At 36.3% G+C, this 14568-nt stretch overlaps 2 protein-coding genes across 5 annotated transcripts; one reads left to right on the forward strand and one right to left on the reverse strand.

Annotated features, from left to right (window-relative positions):
• The first annotated feature begins 3382 nt into the window (after positions 1-3382).
• Fit1 (Fermitin 1) lies at positions 3383-6889 on the forward strand. Its single transcript, XM_044394636.2, has 2 exons — positions 3383-3846; positions 3916-6889. Exon 2 carries the CDS (start codon positions 3988-3990, stop codon positions 6121-6123), a length of 2136 nt encoding a protein of 711 aa, XP_044250571.1. The 5' UTR covers positions 3383-3846; positions 3916-3987; the 3' UTR covers positions 6124-6889.
• Positions 6890-8363: 1474 nt separating this feature from the next.
• Positions 8364-12645, reverse strand: LOC108065878 (accessory gland protein Acp63F-like). Of its 4 annotated transcripts, none has more exons than XR_011418596.1 (12): positions 12511-12645; positions 12294-12455; positions 11835-12227; positions 11685-11769; positions 11474-11629; positions 11102-11412; positions 10093-10251; positions 9564-10031; positions 9331-9489; positions 8804-9267; positions 8592-8750; positions 8364-8529 (listed from the first exon to the last, which is right to left on the reverse strand). XR_011418596.1 is itself a non-coding variant. In XM_017149210.3 (6 exons), exons 2-4 carry the CDS (start codon positions 11713-11715, stop codon positions 11348-11350), a joined length of 252 nt encoding a protein of 83 aa, XP_017004699.3. In that variant the 5' UTR covers positions 11716-11769; positions 11835-11982; the 3' UTR covers positions 10703-10806; positions 10869-11027; positions 11102-11347. The 4 variants fall into 4 exon arrangements, 1 of the variants encoding a protein (XP_017004699.3); XR_011418594.1 differs by lacking the exons at positions 9331-9489; positions 9564-10031 and adding exons at positions 10305-10806; positions 10869-11027 and having other exon boundaries at positions 12511-12643; XR_011418595.1 differs by lacking the exons at positions 8804-9267; positions 9331-9489 and adding exons at positions 10305-10806; positions 10869-11027 and having other exon boundaries at positions 12511-12643.
• Between the last annotated feature and the right edge of the window lie 1923 nt (positions 12646-14568).

The raw sequence follows: 14568 nt of genomic DNA on the forward strand, positions 1-14568 counted from the left end.
TGATTACGTAATATATGGACAGCCCCTAATGCATTATCGCAGGCGATGCTAATGAATTAGACATGCCACGCAAATCTTCGTTACATTCTAACCCATTTAACTACTTATTTTACTTAATATCATTCAATACTTTAGAAACAAACAATAGAATTGCCTTGGTAAAACACTACACTACTTTCTTATTTAAGGTAATTTTTGACATGAACAAAGCTATGAGACCCTCTCAACAAATTTAAAAAATACATATACATATGTATGTGTTTATAGGTTTGATGTGAGTAAATTTCATTACTTAAAATAAACAAACAAAAAATAAGTAGTAAATAAAACTATTTCTTAAGCACAAAAGAAAATATTTAATCGTATATTGACATTGATAAATAGAAAATCTTAAATATAACTAACTTTATTATTTGAACTGGTTCTTAAGATCTTATTTTCATTTTTCCTTGTCCTAAAAATACCCATTTGTCCGACTTGGCAGGGTATGGTATCATGGCAATGGAATGATCCATTCCCACCAGACAAACGAGGACCAATACTAGCAATGCCTGCGACTTCATTATTGTTTTCCTTTTCGGGTTTTTTCTCTTATTTATAGAATACAAAAAATACATCATTTCAGACTATAGAAAATGTATTAGACACGTTTAATTTTGTTACGTATTAATATATAAAATTAGTACTGTTTAATAAAATTAACATTGTTTTAAGATTGTAAAGTTCTACTTTAAGGTTCTTTGTATTTATAGGTCTAACATTGTATCAATGGTGATGTTAATTAATTGCAATATCTCTTCTAAGAAATAAGAAAGTTCTGGAATATATTTTACTGTTTTATTTGACCTGGTTTATAACAGGCCTGCTCGGTCTGGTGGGGGTTAAAGCTCCGCATCTGCTTGCAGCCATTGTGATCGAGCCGACTAGGGAAGCGAAGACCAAAGTTAGAAATGCCAGCAACTTCATTATTGTTTTCCTGTTCGAGATTTCTCTTATTTATATAGGAACCCAATAATACATCATTGCAGATGTATTGAACAAGGCACGCTTAATGCCAAGGCACGCTCAATTCCGTGTCACGCTCGAATATTTTTATTTTTCACTTCTCAAATATATATACTATATATTATTTGAACTGGCATTTACAAAATTATTTTGCTTTTTATCCTCCATAAGGAACTATTCTACTCCTGTTAAATTCCAAAGCAATGGAATGGGCCATTCCCACCAGGCAAACGAGGACCAGTACTAGCAGTGCAGGCGACTTCATTTTTGTTTTCCTTTTCGAGCTTTTCTCTTATTTATATAGAATCCCAAATGTACATTGTTTCAGACTATAGAAAATCTATTCGATATGGCAGGCTTAATTTTGTTACGGATTATTTTCTGTTACCAATAATAAATAACAGTTTAATAAAATTTACATTTCCTTAGAATTGTGAAATATTATATTTTTTTATGTTTGACAGGTGTGGTACCACGAGACCCTCTCAACAAATTTGAAAAATAATATTTCCTTTGTATTCATTGGTTTAATAATTTATCATATATTATCGATGGCGATGGTAATAAATTAAAACATCTCGTTAAACTTGGTTATTTATAAATTACTTGTGGTAACCATCGTAAGAAGAACAACTATTTCTTAAGTACAAAAGATATATTTAATTTTTTTGGAATTGTTAAAAAGAAATATTTAATTTAATTTTATTTTTTAGAATATTTAAATAGAAAGTTTTAAGAAGGTTTTAAAAACATAGCTTTGTGCGGACTGATGGTGGTAAAAACTTCATGCCACCAGCGAAAAGCCCGGGTTGGAGCTTCATTCCATCGGATTGGAACCATTGATATCGAGCCGACTAGGCAAGCGAGGACCAAAGTTAGAAATTCCACCGACTTCATTATTATTTTCCTGTTCTGTTTTTTTCTTATTTATATAGAAATCCAATAATACATCATTGCAGATGTACTGAACAAGGCACGCTTAATGCCAAGGCACGCGCAATTCCATGACACGCTCGAACTATTTATAATTTGTTTACTTCTCGAGTTTATATTATATATTATTTGAACTGGTTTTTAAACAACTATTTTATTTTTGATCCTCCCCCAGAAACCCCTTTATTCGTCATGCGACTTCATTGTTGGTTTCCTGTTCGAGTTTTTCTCTTATTTATAAATTATTAGATGTGGGCCGTTTAATTTGTTACGTAATAATATCTGTTACCAATAAACGTAGTAGTTTAATTAAATTTACATTAATTTGGGATTGTTAAATATAAACTTTTTAAGGTAATGTTTGAAAAGTATGGAACTACGAGACCCTCTTAACAAATTTGAAAAAGAATATGATCTTTGTATTTATCGCTTTGATATCGATAGCGATGTTAATAAATTCGAACACCTCGCTTAATTTGAAAACGTAAGTAAGCTTAGTAGTGTTAAAAAGAGTAGTAAAAACAACTATTTCTTAAGTAGAAGAGAAAATATTTATTTTAATGTAGTTTTTTAGGGTTCTTAAATAGAAACTTCTCGAATATATTTTACCATTTTTTTTAACTGGTTTTAAAAAATCTATATACCTACTTTAGTTTGGCCTGGCCCAAACGTGTAATAACCATTGTTCGGCTTGGCCCACACACGGGAATGGGTCATTCCCACCAGGCAAACGACGAGCAGTACTAGCAATGCCGGCGACTTCATTATTGGTTTCCTGTTCGAGTTATTCTCTTATTAATAGATGATTAGATATGAACCGTTTAATTTTTACGTAGTAATATCTGTTACCAATAAAATTAGTAACGTTTAATAAAATGTACTTTATTTTATGACTGTGAAATATACATTTTTTAAGGTAAAGTTTGAAAAGTACGGTACTACGAGAGCCTCTTAACAAATTTGAAAAAAATAATATGTTCTTTGTGTTTATCGCTTTGATATGATATATTATCTAAAGCGATGTAAATTTTAATGTAGTTTTTTAGAGTATTTAAATAAAAACTTCTCGAATATATTTTACTGTTTTTTTTTTAACTGGTTTTAAAAAATCTACATCTATTGGGCCTGGCACCACAGTGTATTAACATTTCGTATTAATATTTGGAGCCAAGCAAATTATTACCGTTAATAACATTATTTTTGATTAATTATAACCGCCAGTAGGTGAACAGATTTTAATAAATTTGAAACTAATATATATATTTATATCTTATTATTTTTCCATCTTCGTGTTCGTTGTAACTTTAATTTCCACAAATTAGTTTTTATTAGGCTTACAATTTTAAGCAAGAATGTGTCCAATTTTTGAAATTCCGCGGTACAAATGGAGTATCAGGGTTGTTCACGATCTTTGGTTTAAATGCCTTAGCCCAATGCGGTCATACCGCCTCAAGTGTGACCGTCTACCGCCGCTTGCTGATTTATTTATAAATTAATTTCTCTCTATCTCGTTTGCGTGTTGTTTTGTGAAAATTTGCATCGCATTTTTACTGCGTGCCTTAGTATTCGTCGGTGTGTTGACAAGCGCGAGGAAAAGCGCTGAAAATTGCGCGAGAGAGAGAGAGAAGGAGAGCGAGCGAGAGATGAAAACAAAACATCAAGCAACAAGCCATTAAAATCATAACCTTGGGCGTGTATTAATCGAGTGATCCCCCCTCCGCCTCCTCCTCCACCCGCGTAGTTTATCTACATACATACATTCTTGGGCCGATTTTCCGATCTGGATTACTTGGCATTTCTGTTTCCGTGCAAACATCTGGCGAGATAAGGGCAGACACCCCCCTCCCTCTCTCTCACTCCACCTCCTAAAAACAAGAACAACAATAAGTTGCAAAAACGGCGCTGAACGTAAGTTGGATTACGTCATCGTTTCGAGGGCAATTTTAGACTCTGATTGTGTGCCTTCTATATACTCAGTTATAGTTTCGCCTTTGGACACAACAGACGCCCCCGCGCATCTAGAAAATCTAGAAACCGAGAACCCAAAAGATGATTCATGTGGGCGAGAGTACGTGGAACCTGCGGATCCTCATCACCGATCTGCAGGTGGAGAAGACGCTCCGCGTGAAGGGCGATCAGCATATTGGCGGCGTCATGTTGAACCTGGTGGATCCGGAGATGCCCAAGGATTGGTCCGATCACGCCCTCTGGTGGCCCGCCAAGAATGTTTGGCTTACCAGGACAAGATCCACTTTGGATCAGGCGGGAGTCCAGTCGGATTCCTTCCTGCACTTCACGCCCATGCACAAAACACTGCGAGTTCAAATGCCCGATCTTCGCTATCTCGATTATCGAGTGAATTTCTCTGCAAAAACTTTCGGGGCTGTGGTTAGTCTGTGCAAGGATCTGGACATCCGCTACCCGGAGGAGCTGTCCTTCTGCAAGCCTTTGGAGCCAGAGCATCTCAAGAAGAACTTCTCCAAGCTGCCGCAGCGCAAGATTCCCGTGCAGGAGGCAAATGGGATAGGTTTTCTCCAGCCAGCGGCGGATACAAACTCATTTGTACCCATTACAGGCGCCTATAATGGCAGCAATGGCTCGCTGGATCGCTCCCACAATGGCAATCTTCTCTGTGCTCCGGCCTCGCCATATGCCACTACGCCCAGGAGAGCGGCCACGGCGCCTGGCACGCCCATTAGCTCGCCCACGGGCACCTGGAAGCACAATTCCACCGGCTACGCCAGCTACGATTCAAACTCCAGTTTCGGTGATCTGCAGGAGAATCTGGCGGTGTCGCCCAGGTCACCCAGCCCGGATGTTCGTGCTCGCTTAGTGCGACCCAAAACGCGGGTGGAAAAGGCCCGTCTGAACGTAGGCTGGCTGGATTCATCGCTCTCCATCATGGAGCAGGGCGTCCGGGAGTACGACACGCTCTGTCTGCGCTTCAAATACTTCACCTTCTTCGATCTGAACCCCAAGTACGACCAGGTGCGCATCAATCAGCTGTACGAGCAGGCCAAGTGGAGTATTTTGAACGAGGAACTCGATGCCACCGAGGAGGAGACCCTCATGTTTGCCGCCCTGCAGTTCCAGGTGAATCACCAGACCGATTTGCATCCACCAGGCATTGATTCCGGCATAGATACCTCGAGTCAGGAGACTGGCGGCGAGGATGACATCGATTCGGCGCTGAATGAGCTGCAGATTACTCTAGAAGGACCAGGAGGTGGCAAGGATCAGGGGAATATCACGAGGATACCAGAGCTATCGGATTATCTAAAATTCCTCAAGCCGCAGAGGTTCACCCTGAAAGGATACAAGCGCTACTTCTTCACCTACAGGGATCTGCATCTGCACCTGTACAAATCGCAGGAGGAGTCGCGTCGCGGCGCCCCCAGCATCAGCATCAATTTGCGCGGCTGCGAGGTGACGCCCGATGTTAATCTGTCGCAGGGCAAGTTCGCCATTCGACTGGAAGTCCCACCGGAGGGCAGGAATGGCCCGAACAGCGAGGTCTGGGTGAGATGCGAGAACGAGGAGCAGTACGCCAAGTGGATGGCCGCCTGCCGATTGGCCGCCAAGGGCCGTTCGCTGGCCGACAGCTCGTACGACAGCGAGGTGAGCAGCATTCGCTCGCTTCTGCAGATGCAGAAACCCGCCCAGGGAGCCCCACTCACTGTCAATCCAAGGAGCGTTGAGCCCATGGATTATCTATCACCCAAAATGATGCGCAAGCTGTCGAGCAAGGCGGTGCAGAGGATTCTGGAGGCCCATGCCAATGTCAAGCAACTGCCGCTGATGGAGGCCAAGATGAAGTACATTCAGGCCTGGCAATCGCTGCCCGATTTCGGCGTCACCCTGTTCGTAATCAAATTCGACGGGCACAAGAAGGAGGAGCTGCTGGGCGTGGCCAATAACCGGATTATGCGCATGGATCTTAGTTCGGGGGATCACATCAAAACCTGGCGCTACAACACCATGAAGGCCTGGAACGTCAACTGGGGCATCAAGTGCATGATGATCCAGCTGCAGGACGAGAACATCATCTTCTCTGTCCAATCGGCCGACTGCAAGGTGGTGCACGAGTTCATCGGCGGCTACATATTCATGTCCATGCGCTCCAAGGAGAACAACCAGACGCTCAACGAGGAGATGTTCCACAAGCTGACGGGCGGCTGGTCGTAAGTGAATCTATTTGGAGGAATCTGGAGGATTGGAGTGTGGAGTCTGGAGTCTTACGAGTGCCAAGCACAAAACTCGTCGCATCTTCTACAGTTTTATCTACATATATTTAACTAAAGTAGGGCGCGTTGATTTATGTGGGTTGAAAAGTAATCTGCGGATTTAGCTAGGCAAACGTTAGTTGAAAAAGCCCTCAATGTCAAATTTTTAACAAGTTTTTTTCTCTGTTCTAATTGTTAAATGTAACTTGAATTTATCTATATTTTTTTAAACTTACTGTCGGCATTTATCTAAAAAATAATTAATTTTAATTTGACCAGCAAGTTTAAGTTCTAGATTTTGTGTTGTAAAAATAGTGCAATCCATAACTTGATTTTAAAACGAAAGCTGCCTGAAATTGTCTAACGATTTCCTCCATTTTTTATATATCAACCCACAAAGTCGACTCGCCCCAATCGAAAAAAGCGTTGTGTGTACAAGTGTTAATGGAAGTGGAATTCTAGACTAATAACAATCACCACGCTGATAACGATTATATGATAACGATGTTGTGCCTTCGCCAGAGCAATCTTAACCCAAAACAAGTCCAAGTCAATGTCCTGTGTTCTCTGTGTTGTCTGTTCACCTAACACAGCGTTAAAGTTACACTACTTAAGTCCCCTTTTTCTATGACTTGTGCGCGACTAACCCGCAGTTTTACATATTGTATATTTATTAAACAAATTAATAAGCAGAATAAATTATTTTATATGTTTTTAATGATCGTAAACGACAGCCTGTTTGTTTGTTTGCTTGCCTGGAAACCCGAGCCCAATGGGGATTACTCATCCAATTTTACAGCGAGCTATGGCTTCCAAAACGGGGCGTTGATGAAACAGTCGGGCGTTTAATATAAAGCACGGGTATTGTTATTAATAACAGCGCACTCAATTGGATTGATAAGCAACTCAGCAGACGTCGCTATATGGGGATTCGAGATTATAGGAAGCTCCGGGCACCACCGTTGATTGATGACCCCGGTCGGAGAGTTATATATATGGGAATACATATATATTTATGTGCTTCAGAATGGGGCAACTTCTCACCCAATAGCTGGCGAAATCTTCAATTTGATTTAATTTAACGGGGTGACTTTTGAAGAGGCAAAAGTGCCGGATGTAAATAAGGAGTGATAAATAAGAATTCACTTGAATATTTTAGAATATTTGCTTTTTAAATGTTTAATCTCACATGTTTTAAAAAAATTAGCTATACAATGGAATTTTATTTTCTTTTATAAAATATCAGGAACTTTCATATCATTTAAAGTCAAACCTTCCTAACTCAAAGTATCTATAATTTAAAATGTTTTTTAATGGCAGATGATGCTTTGAGTTATTTAAGTTCTACTGTAATACTGAAATAGAAAATGCATTAAAAAAATTCGTCACAGGCGTAAGTATTTACTTTAACACTCTGATGACTCCCATCGAAGGAAAAAGGCGAGTATAAATAATAAATGATTAACTCATTCTTAGAAGAGTTGTTTTGCGTAAGTCTCAAGGATGAGAGAAATTTTTACATAGTGGAGTATTCATAAATTTGAATCACTAACAGATAGGAATGACCTTGTTTTAAATTTTATTTGCGTTAAGTATTAAGATGAATAATTTTTAAACAATTCTGAAATTTTAAGGTTTTTTATTGCTACTAAAATAGTTTGGATTTCGCCTTCATGGTTTTAAAACCCATCAAAAAAGTAAAAAAAAAGATTTAAAATATCATTCGTGGAGATTTGAATAATTGAACGTTAATTTATAACAACTATTAAAAAAATAAACAAATTAAACCAACATAAACATATTTTTCATAAATCAGACATATTAATAATGCAAAAATGGTTTTAAATTATTGACGTTACAATTAAACCGTTACGTAAGCTATACCGTTAAGAATCGTTATGATTAACGTAACGGTATTCTGAATTGGTGACATATGTTAGGTCACACTGGATTATCTGGATGCCACACTTATGTTTGGCGCGAAATTTTAAATTTTCATTTAAATTTTTTATCGGTAACGAATATTTTCTTCAACATCTTTTCAAACAATTTTCTGTCTCAGTTTTCCCTTTCAAAGATTTACACGGATTTATATTTCCCAGACATAAAGTTACCAATAATACTATAACTAACTACAAAATTGTTTGTTTTTAGCGTATTAATTACCGTAAAATAAATAATTTACCATATAAAATTAAACAGTTATGGACAAAAATACCGTTTATTTTAAAATTAGTATTATTATTTTACAAGTAGTAGAAAAAATACCGTTTATTTTAAAATTTGTATTATAAATTTGTAATGATTGTACTGCCGTTACAACGGGGCTTATCTGTCGGACATTTTCCACTTTGTATGTTCAAGAATGCTAAAAAATGTTTTAAAAAATGTGTGAACAATAATAAAATCGTAAGATATAACTGTACTTACGTGGTTTTCCTTGTTCCTTACGCCTGCAATCCTCATATTTTACGATATACCCATTCAATGCACCGAAGACACACTCCGTAGCAATTCCACATGCAGGCGATAAAATCGATGGTAACATATTAATACACTTACTAGCCTCGGTTCCTAACATTGAGGTAACTTAATAGAAGCAGGATAAATGTATGATTTTAAATGTATAAAGAAAAACTCACCCAGAAGAAAAGCAATGCTTAACTTCCACATGTTGACTTGTTAAAGGTTTGAGATTATATGACATTAGCTGTAAGATTAGCTTCATTTTTATGGAGAAATTTACCTACCATAACCATATAATTTCTGATTATTTTTAATATGATCAGTTACGGGCTAATATTTTACATTTGTTCAGAGAAATATAAAAAATAAATTTTGTATCGGTAACGAATACATAAAGATACCAATAATACTATAACTAACTAACTGTTTGTTCTCAGCGGATTAGTTACCGGAAGGTTAATTATTTTCCATATATAATTAAACATTTATAGACAAAAAAGACCGTTTACTTTAAAATTTGTATTTATTTTTTACAAGCAGTACAAAAAAGACTTTTTATTATAAAATTTGTATTATTAATTTACTGGAGGGCAACGGGGCTTGTCTGATGGGCATTCGTTTTTTTCAATGGACAGGAATGCTAAAAAAATTGTTTAAAATAATTTTCAGCATTACTTATACTTTAACATATCAAATAACATACGTGGTATTCCTATTTCCCTACGTCTGCAATCTTGAAATCGTGCGACAAAATCATTGTCAGCATGGTACACACAGTCCTTAGCAATTCCACATACAGGATTATAAATTAATGGGCCAAACGAATTGCACCTACTACCCTCGGTCCCTAACATTAAAGTAACTAAATAAAGGCAAAATAAAAATATGATTTTGAATGTATAAACTTTATACTTTATACTATAAAGAAAAACTCACCCAGAATAAAAGCAATGCTTAACTTCAACATGTTGACTGGTTAAAGGTTTGAGATTTAATGACTTTAGCTGTAAGATTAGTCTCCGTTTTATGTTGAAATTTACCTACCATAGGCATATAATTTCAGATTATTTTTAATGTGATCAGTTACGGGCTAACATTTTACAATTGCTCTGAGCAAATATACAATTAAATTTTGTATCGGTAACGAATACATAAAGTTAACAATAATACCATAACTAACTACAAAACTGTTTGTTTTCAGCGGATAAATTATCGGAAAATTAATAATTTACCATATATAATTAAACAGTTATGAAAAACAAAGACCGTTTACTCTAAAATTTGTATATATTTTTTACAAGCAGTACAAAAAAAACTGTTTATTATAAAATGTGTATTATTAATTTACTTGAGGACAACGGGGCTTGTCTGATGGGCATTTGTTTTTTTCAATGGACAGGAATGCTAAAAAATTGTTAATAATATTTTCAGCATTAATTATACTTTAACATATCAAATAACATACGGGGTATTCCTATTTCCCTACGTCTGCAATCTTGAAATCGTGCTGCAAAATCATTGACAGCATGGTAGACACAGTCCTTAGCAATGCCACATACAGGCACATAAACGAATGGAATTCGGCCATCGCATTTACTACCCTTGGTTCCTAACATTGAAGTAACTAAATACAGGCAAAATAAAAGTGTGATTTTGAATGTATAAAGAAAAACTTACCCAGAACAAAAGCAATGCTTAACTTCAACATGTCGATTTCTTAAAGGTTTGAGATTATATGACTTTAGGTGTAAGATTAGTTTCTTTTTTATGGAGAAATTTACCTAGCATAACCATATAATTTCTGATTATTTTTAATATGATCAGTTACGGGCTAACATTTTACAATTGCTCTAAAAATTATACATTTTTATCAGTAACGAATATTTTCTTCAATATCTTTTACATGAAAAAATTGTCCGTTCTAGTTTTCCCTTTTAAATAATTTACACGGATTCATATTTCTCAGACATAAAGTTACCAATAATACTATAACTAACTACAAAACTGTTTGTTTTCAGCGGATTAATTACCGAAAAGTAATTTACCATATTTATATTTGTATTTATTTTTTAGAAGCAGTACAAAAAAGACTGTTTATTATAAAATTTGTATTATTAATTTACTGGAGGGCAACGGGGCTTGTCTGATGGGCATTCGTGGTTTTCAATGGACAGGAATGCTAAAAAATTGTTAAAAATAATTTTCAGCATTAATTATACTTTAACATATCAAATAACATACGTGGTATTCCTAATTCCCTACGTCTGCAATCTTGAAATCGTGCAACAAAATCATTGGAAGCATGGAAAACACAGTCCTTAGCAATTCCACATACAGGAATATAAACGAATGGCCTAGCCGAATTGCACTTACTACCCTCGGTCCCTAACATTAAAGTAACTAAGTAAAGGCAAAATAAAAATATGATTTTGAATGTATAAACTTTATACTTTATACTATAAAGAAAAACTCACCCAGAATAAAAGCAATGCTTAACTTCAACATGTTGACTTGTTAAAAGTTTGCGTTTTAATGACTTTAGTTGTAAGATTGGTCTCCGTTTTATGAAATTTACCTACCATAAGCATATAAGTTCTGATTATTTTTAATAAGATCAGCTACGGACTAACAATTCAATATAATATTCATTGGTAAATTTCAAGGTCAATATTTTATTGAGAAAATTAGTAGCAGTAAAAAATGTAAAGTTGCTATTTAAACTATACATTGCCTTCGCAGTTGGGCCTGTCAGTCGGACATATTCCGCTTTGTACAGTCAAGAATGCTGTGGATTTTTAAAAAGATTTAATTTAAATAATAATAATACTTTATTTGTTTGTACTTACGTGCTTTTCCTTGTTCCCTACGTCTGCAAGACTCATTTAAAATGTCATATTCATTTCGCGCATTATAGGCACATTCCGCAGCAATTCCGCATTGACGGTTTTCAATAAGTGGAATACCGTCATGACATTCACCCTTGATTTCCAAGATTAAAATAGCTAAATAAACGGAGGGTTAATGTATTAATTTAAATTATTACAACAAAAGACTCACCCAGAATAAAAAGGATGCTGAAACTCTTCATGGTGACTAGTCAAACGATTGGAAATTAATGACTGATGCTAAAAGGATTAGTATTCTATTTAAAGGGAAAGCGTAATGTAATAATTAGTAATAATATTTATCGTATGCCGTTACACGAACCTTGAGAATATAAAATTTATTCACTGTGGACGACAGTTATTTTTGTACAGCCACGAATGCTATACAATTTTTAAAAATGTCTATGCATTAATACAATCTAATTAATTGTATTTTTGCGATTTTCCTTCCTTCTTAATTATTTGCAATATTATCAGTCACGGGATAACATTTTGCGGTTGCTCTGAAAAACATATCATTCAGATAAGTACAGGCAAATGGTAAGAATACATTCAATAGTCAATTTCAAAATACATTTTTTATTGCAACATATATTACATTCCAAAATTCCTTAGAGATTTTCAAAAGATGGTCGTATACTTTTTAAACTGATTTAAGATTTAGGACAAGGTGTTGCTCCTGGCTTGCATGGTCCTTTGTGTATTATCCTAAAACCTGTAAAATTTAAAAAAATTTTCCAATAATTAATAATTATAATTGATTTCAATATATTTTACATACCTGTTTTGCCTTGTTCCCTACGTTTACAAGACTCATTTAAAACATCTTCTTGATTTAGCCCACTATATACACACCCAAAAGAAAGTCCACAGTAAGGATTAGAATTTGTCGGTACCACAGATGCGCATTTACTAGCTCCCTCGATTCCTAGCATTGAAATAACTGAAAAGAAGCAGGGTAAATGTATGATTGGAATGTATAAAGAAGAAAATCGCACCTAGAATATAAAGAAGGCTTAACTTCATCATGATGATTGGTTGAAAGTTTGTGAATAACTGACTGAAGCTGTAAGACAAGTTTACATTTTATAGAGAAACAAATATTTGGTCCTACCTATGCTTTAACACGAACTGGGAGAATTAACAAAAAACAAGAGAGAACGCTATAGTCGGGTTGTTGTCCCGACTATCTAATACCCGTCACTCAGCTAAAGGGAGTGCGAACGCTGTGTCGGGTTGGTGTCCCGACTAATAATCGTAACTCAGCTAAAGGGAGTGCGAGGGAGATAGATATATAATTTTTGATTGCGTATAACTTTTTAATGAATGGTCCGATTTGAAAAATGTCTTCTACATTTCGATAGGTATACATATACACAACAAAATTGCATTTATACTTCTCGGAAATCTTTAAAGATGTGGGCGCAGGACCCATTTTAAAATCGTTAGTGGGGGATTGTGGGCGTTAGAGGGGGCGTGGCGCTCGGCTAAAATAAACTTGCGCTGCGTAGGAAGCCAAAGAATATGTGTGGGAAATCTCAACCTTCTAGCTTTTGTAGTTTCTGAGATCTCAGCGTTCATACAGACGGACAGACGGACAGACAGACAGACAGACAGACGGACAGACGGACAGACGGACAGACGGACATGGCTAGATCGACTCGGCTAGTGACCCTGATCAAGAATATATATACTTTATGGGGTCGGAAACGCTTCCTTCTAGCTGTTACATACTTTTGCACGAATCTAGTATACCCTTTTACTCTACGAGTAACGGGTATAAAAAGTATAAATAAATCATATAATTTTTTTTTGTATGATCAGTCACGGATTAACATTTTACCATATCTACAAAGAAACGTATAATTTAGACAGGCTCTCCGGAGTTATCGGATGGGAAAACCAGCCTGTATTATACAAATTTATTTATTAAATGTTCCCACACACAAAAAAATGGATTGGTAAAATTAACCAATATAACATTTTAATATTTTTTAAACAGTACCGAACCACAAAAATTGTTAATTCTAATCAGTAGTCGTTTTTGCAATATATTCTTGTACCTTTTCTCTAAGTCATCTGCCAGATGCGATTTGAATTTCAAAGATACAAAGACACAGAGAACATGTGGCCAGAAATGCGCGGGAGGCGTTGTGACTTTCAAAAAGGATTCGTCTTGCTTTGTACTTTTGGTATTTGTTTTTGATTTGTTCATCAGCTGTTTGGAGAAAAGAAAGCGAGAAGCGTTTTGGGGAAGGTTATCCTTTTCTTCCTTTCTTTAGGAGATGGCGCCCATGAGATACTTTTAAGATCGTATAGGGTTATTCATTCCATTCTCCTCCTTTTCTCTTTTCTGACTTATGTAAATCCGCTTGTGGCTGCCGGAGCAATTACAATGCAGTTCATGTCCGAGAAGGCAGCCTTCTTACCCCGCATTTACTTATGCGTACCCCAGGACCCTTTTTTTTTGGCTTCATTTCAGTAAGTAAGCAAAAGTACCGCGTTCGCTGGTAAATTTTATTGGTTAAAAAGATTAAAATAAATGATTTTTTATATTTGCGTTGGTATTTCAAGGTGATTGCTGCACCTGTGGGATTATCCAGTCCATGAAGTACTGTACCGAAAGATGACCTTATAGGGTTCTGGCCGGTTAGTTATTTCTGGAATCTGTACAGCAGACCTACGTGGGAGAAGCAGGGCAAGGATGAACTGATAGATAGTTAGATAGATCGAGGATATGTCCCTACCACTGGAACCTTGTCAAAGGTGGGCCCGCCCTCACAGCTGCTCATACGGCCGGTCACATACTCAGTTTTCCTTCCTTCGTTGACGTATTTATTTGCGCCCAACTCCTTACACAAGGGCAGGGGCACACAAAATCCATTAATTGCATCCTTGGTGATGCACCTCAGAAGACCTAATCAGGGTAAACAAGTGTATCTACTTTTAAGACTTTCCCCGAATTTGTTAAAGTTACAAAGTGCCTATTCTAGGGATTAAGTTCTACTTCCACGGATTAAAAAGCATTTATATTGGCATCAAGTAATAATAATGTT

Source organism: Drosophila takahashii, chromosome 3L (assembly GCF_030179915.1).
Source record: "Drosophila takahashii strain IR98-3 E-12201 chromosome 3L, DtakHiC1v2, whole genome shotgun sequence".
NCBI classification, from domain to species: domain Eukaryota; kingdom Metazoa; phylum Arthropoda; class Insecta; order Diptera; family Drosophilidae; genus Drosophila; species Drosophila takahashii.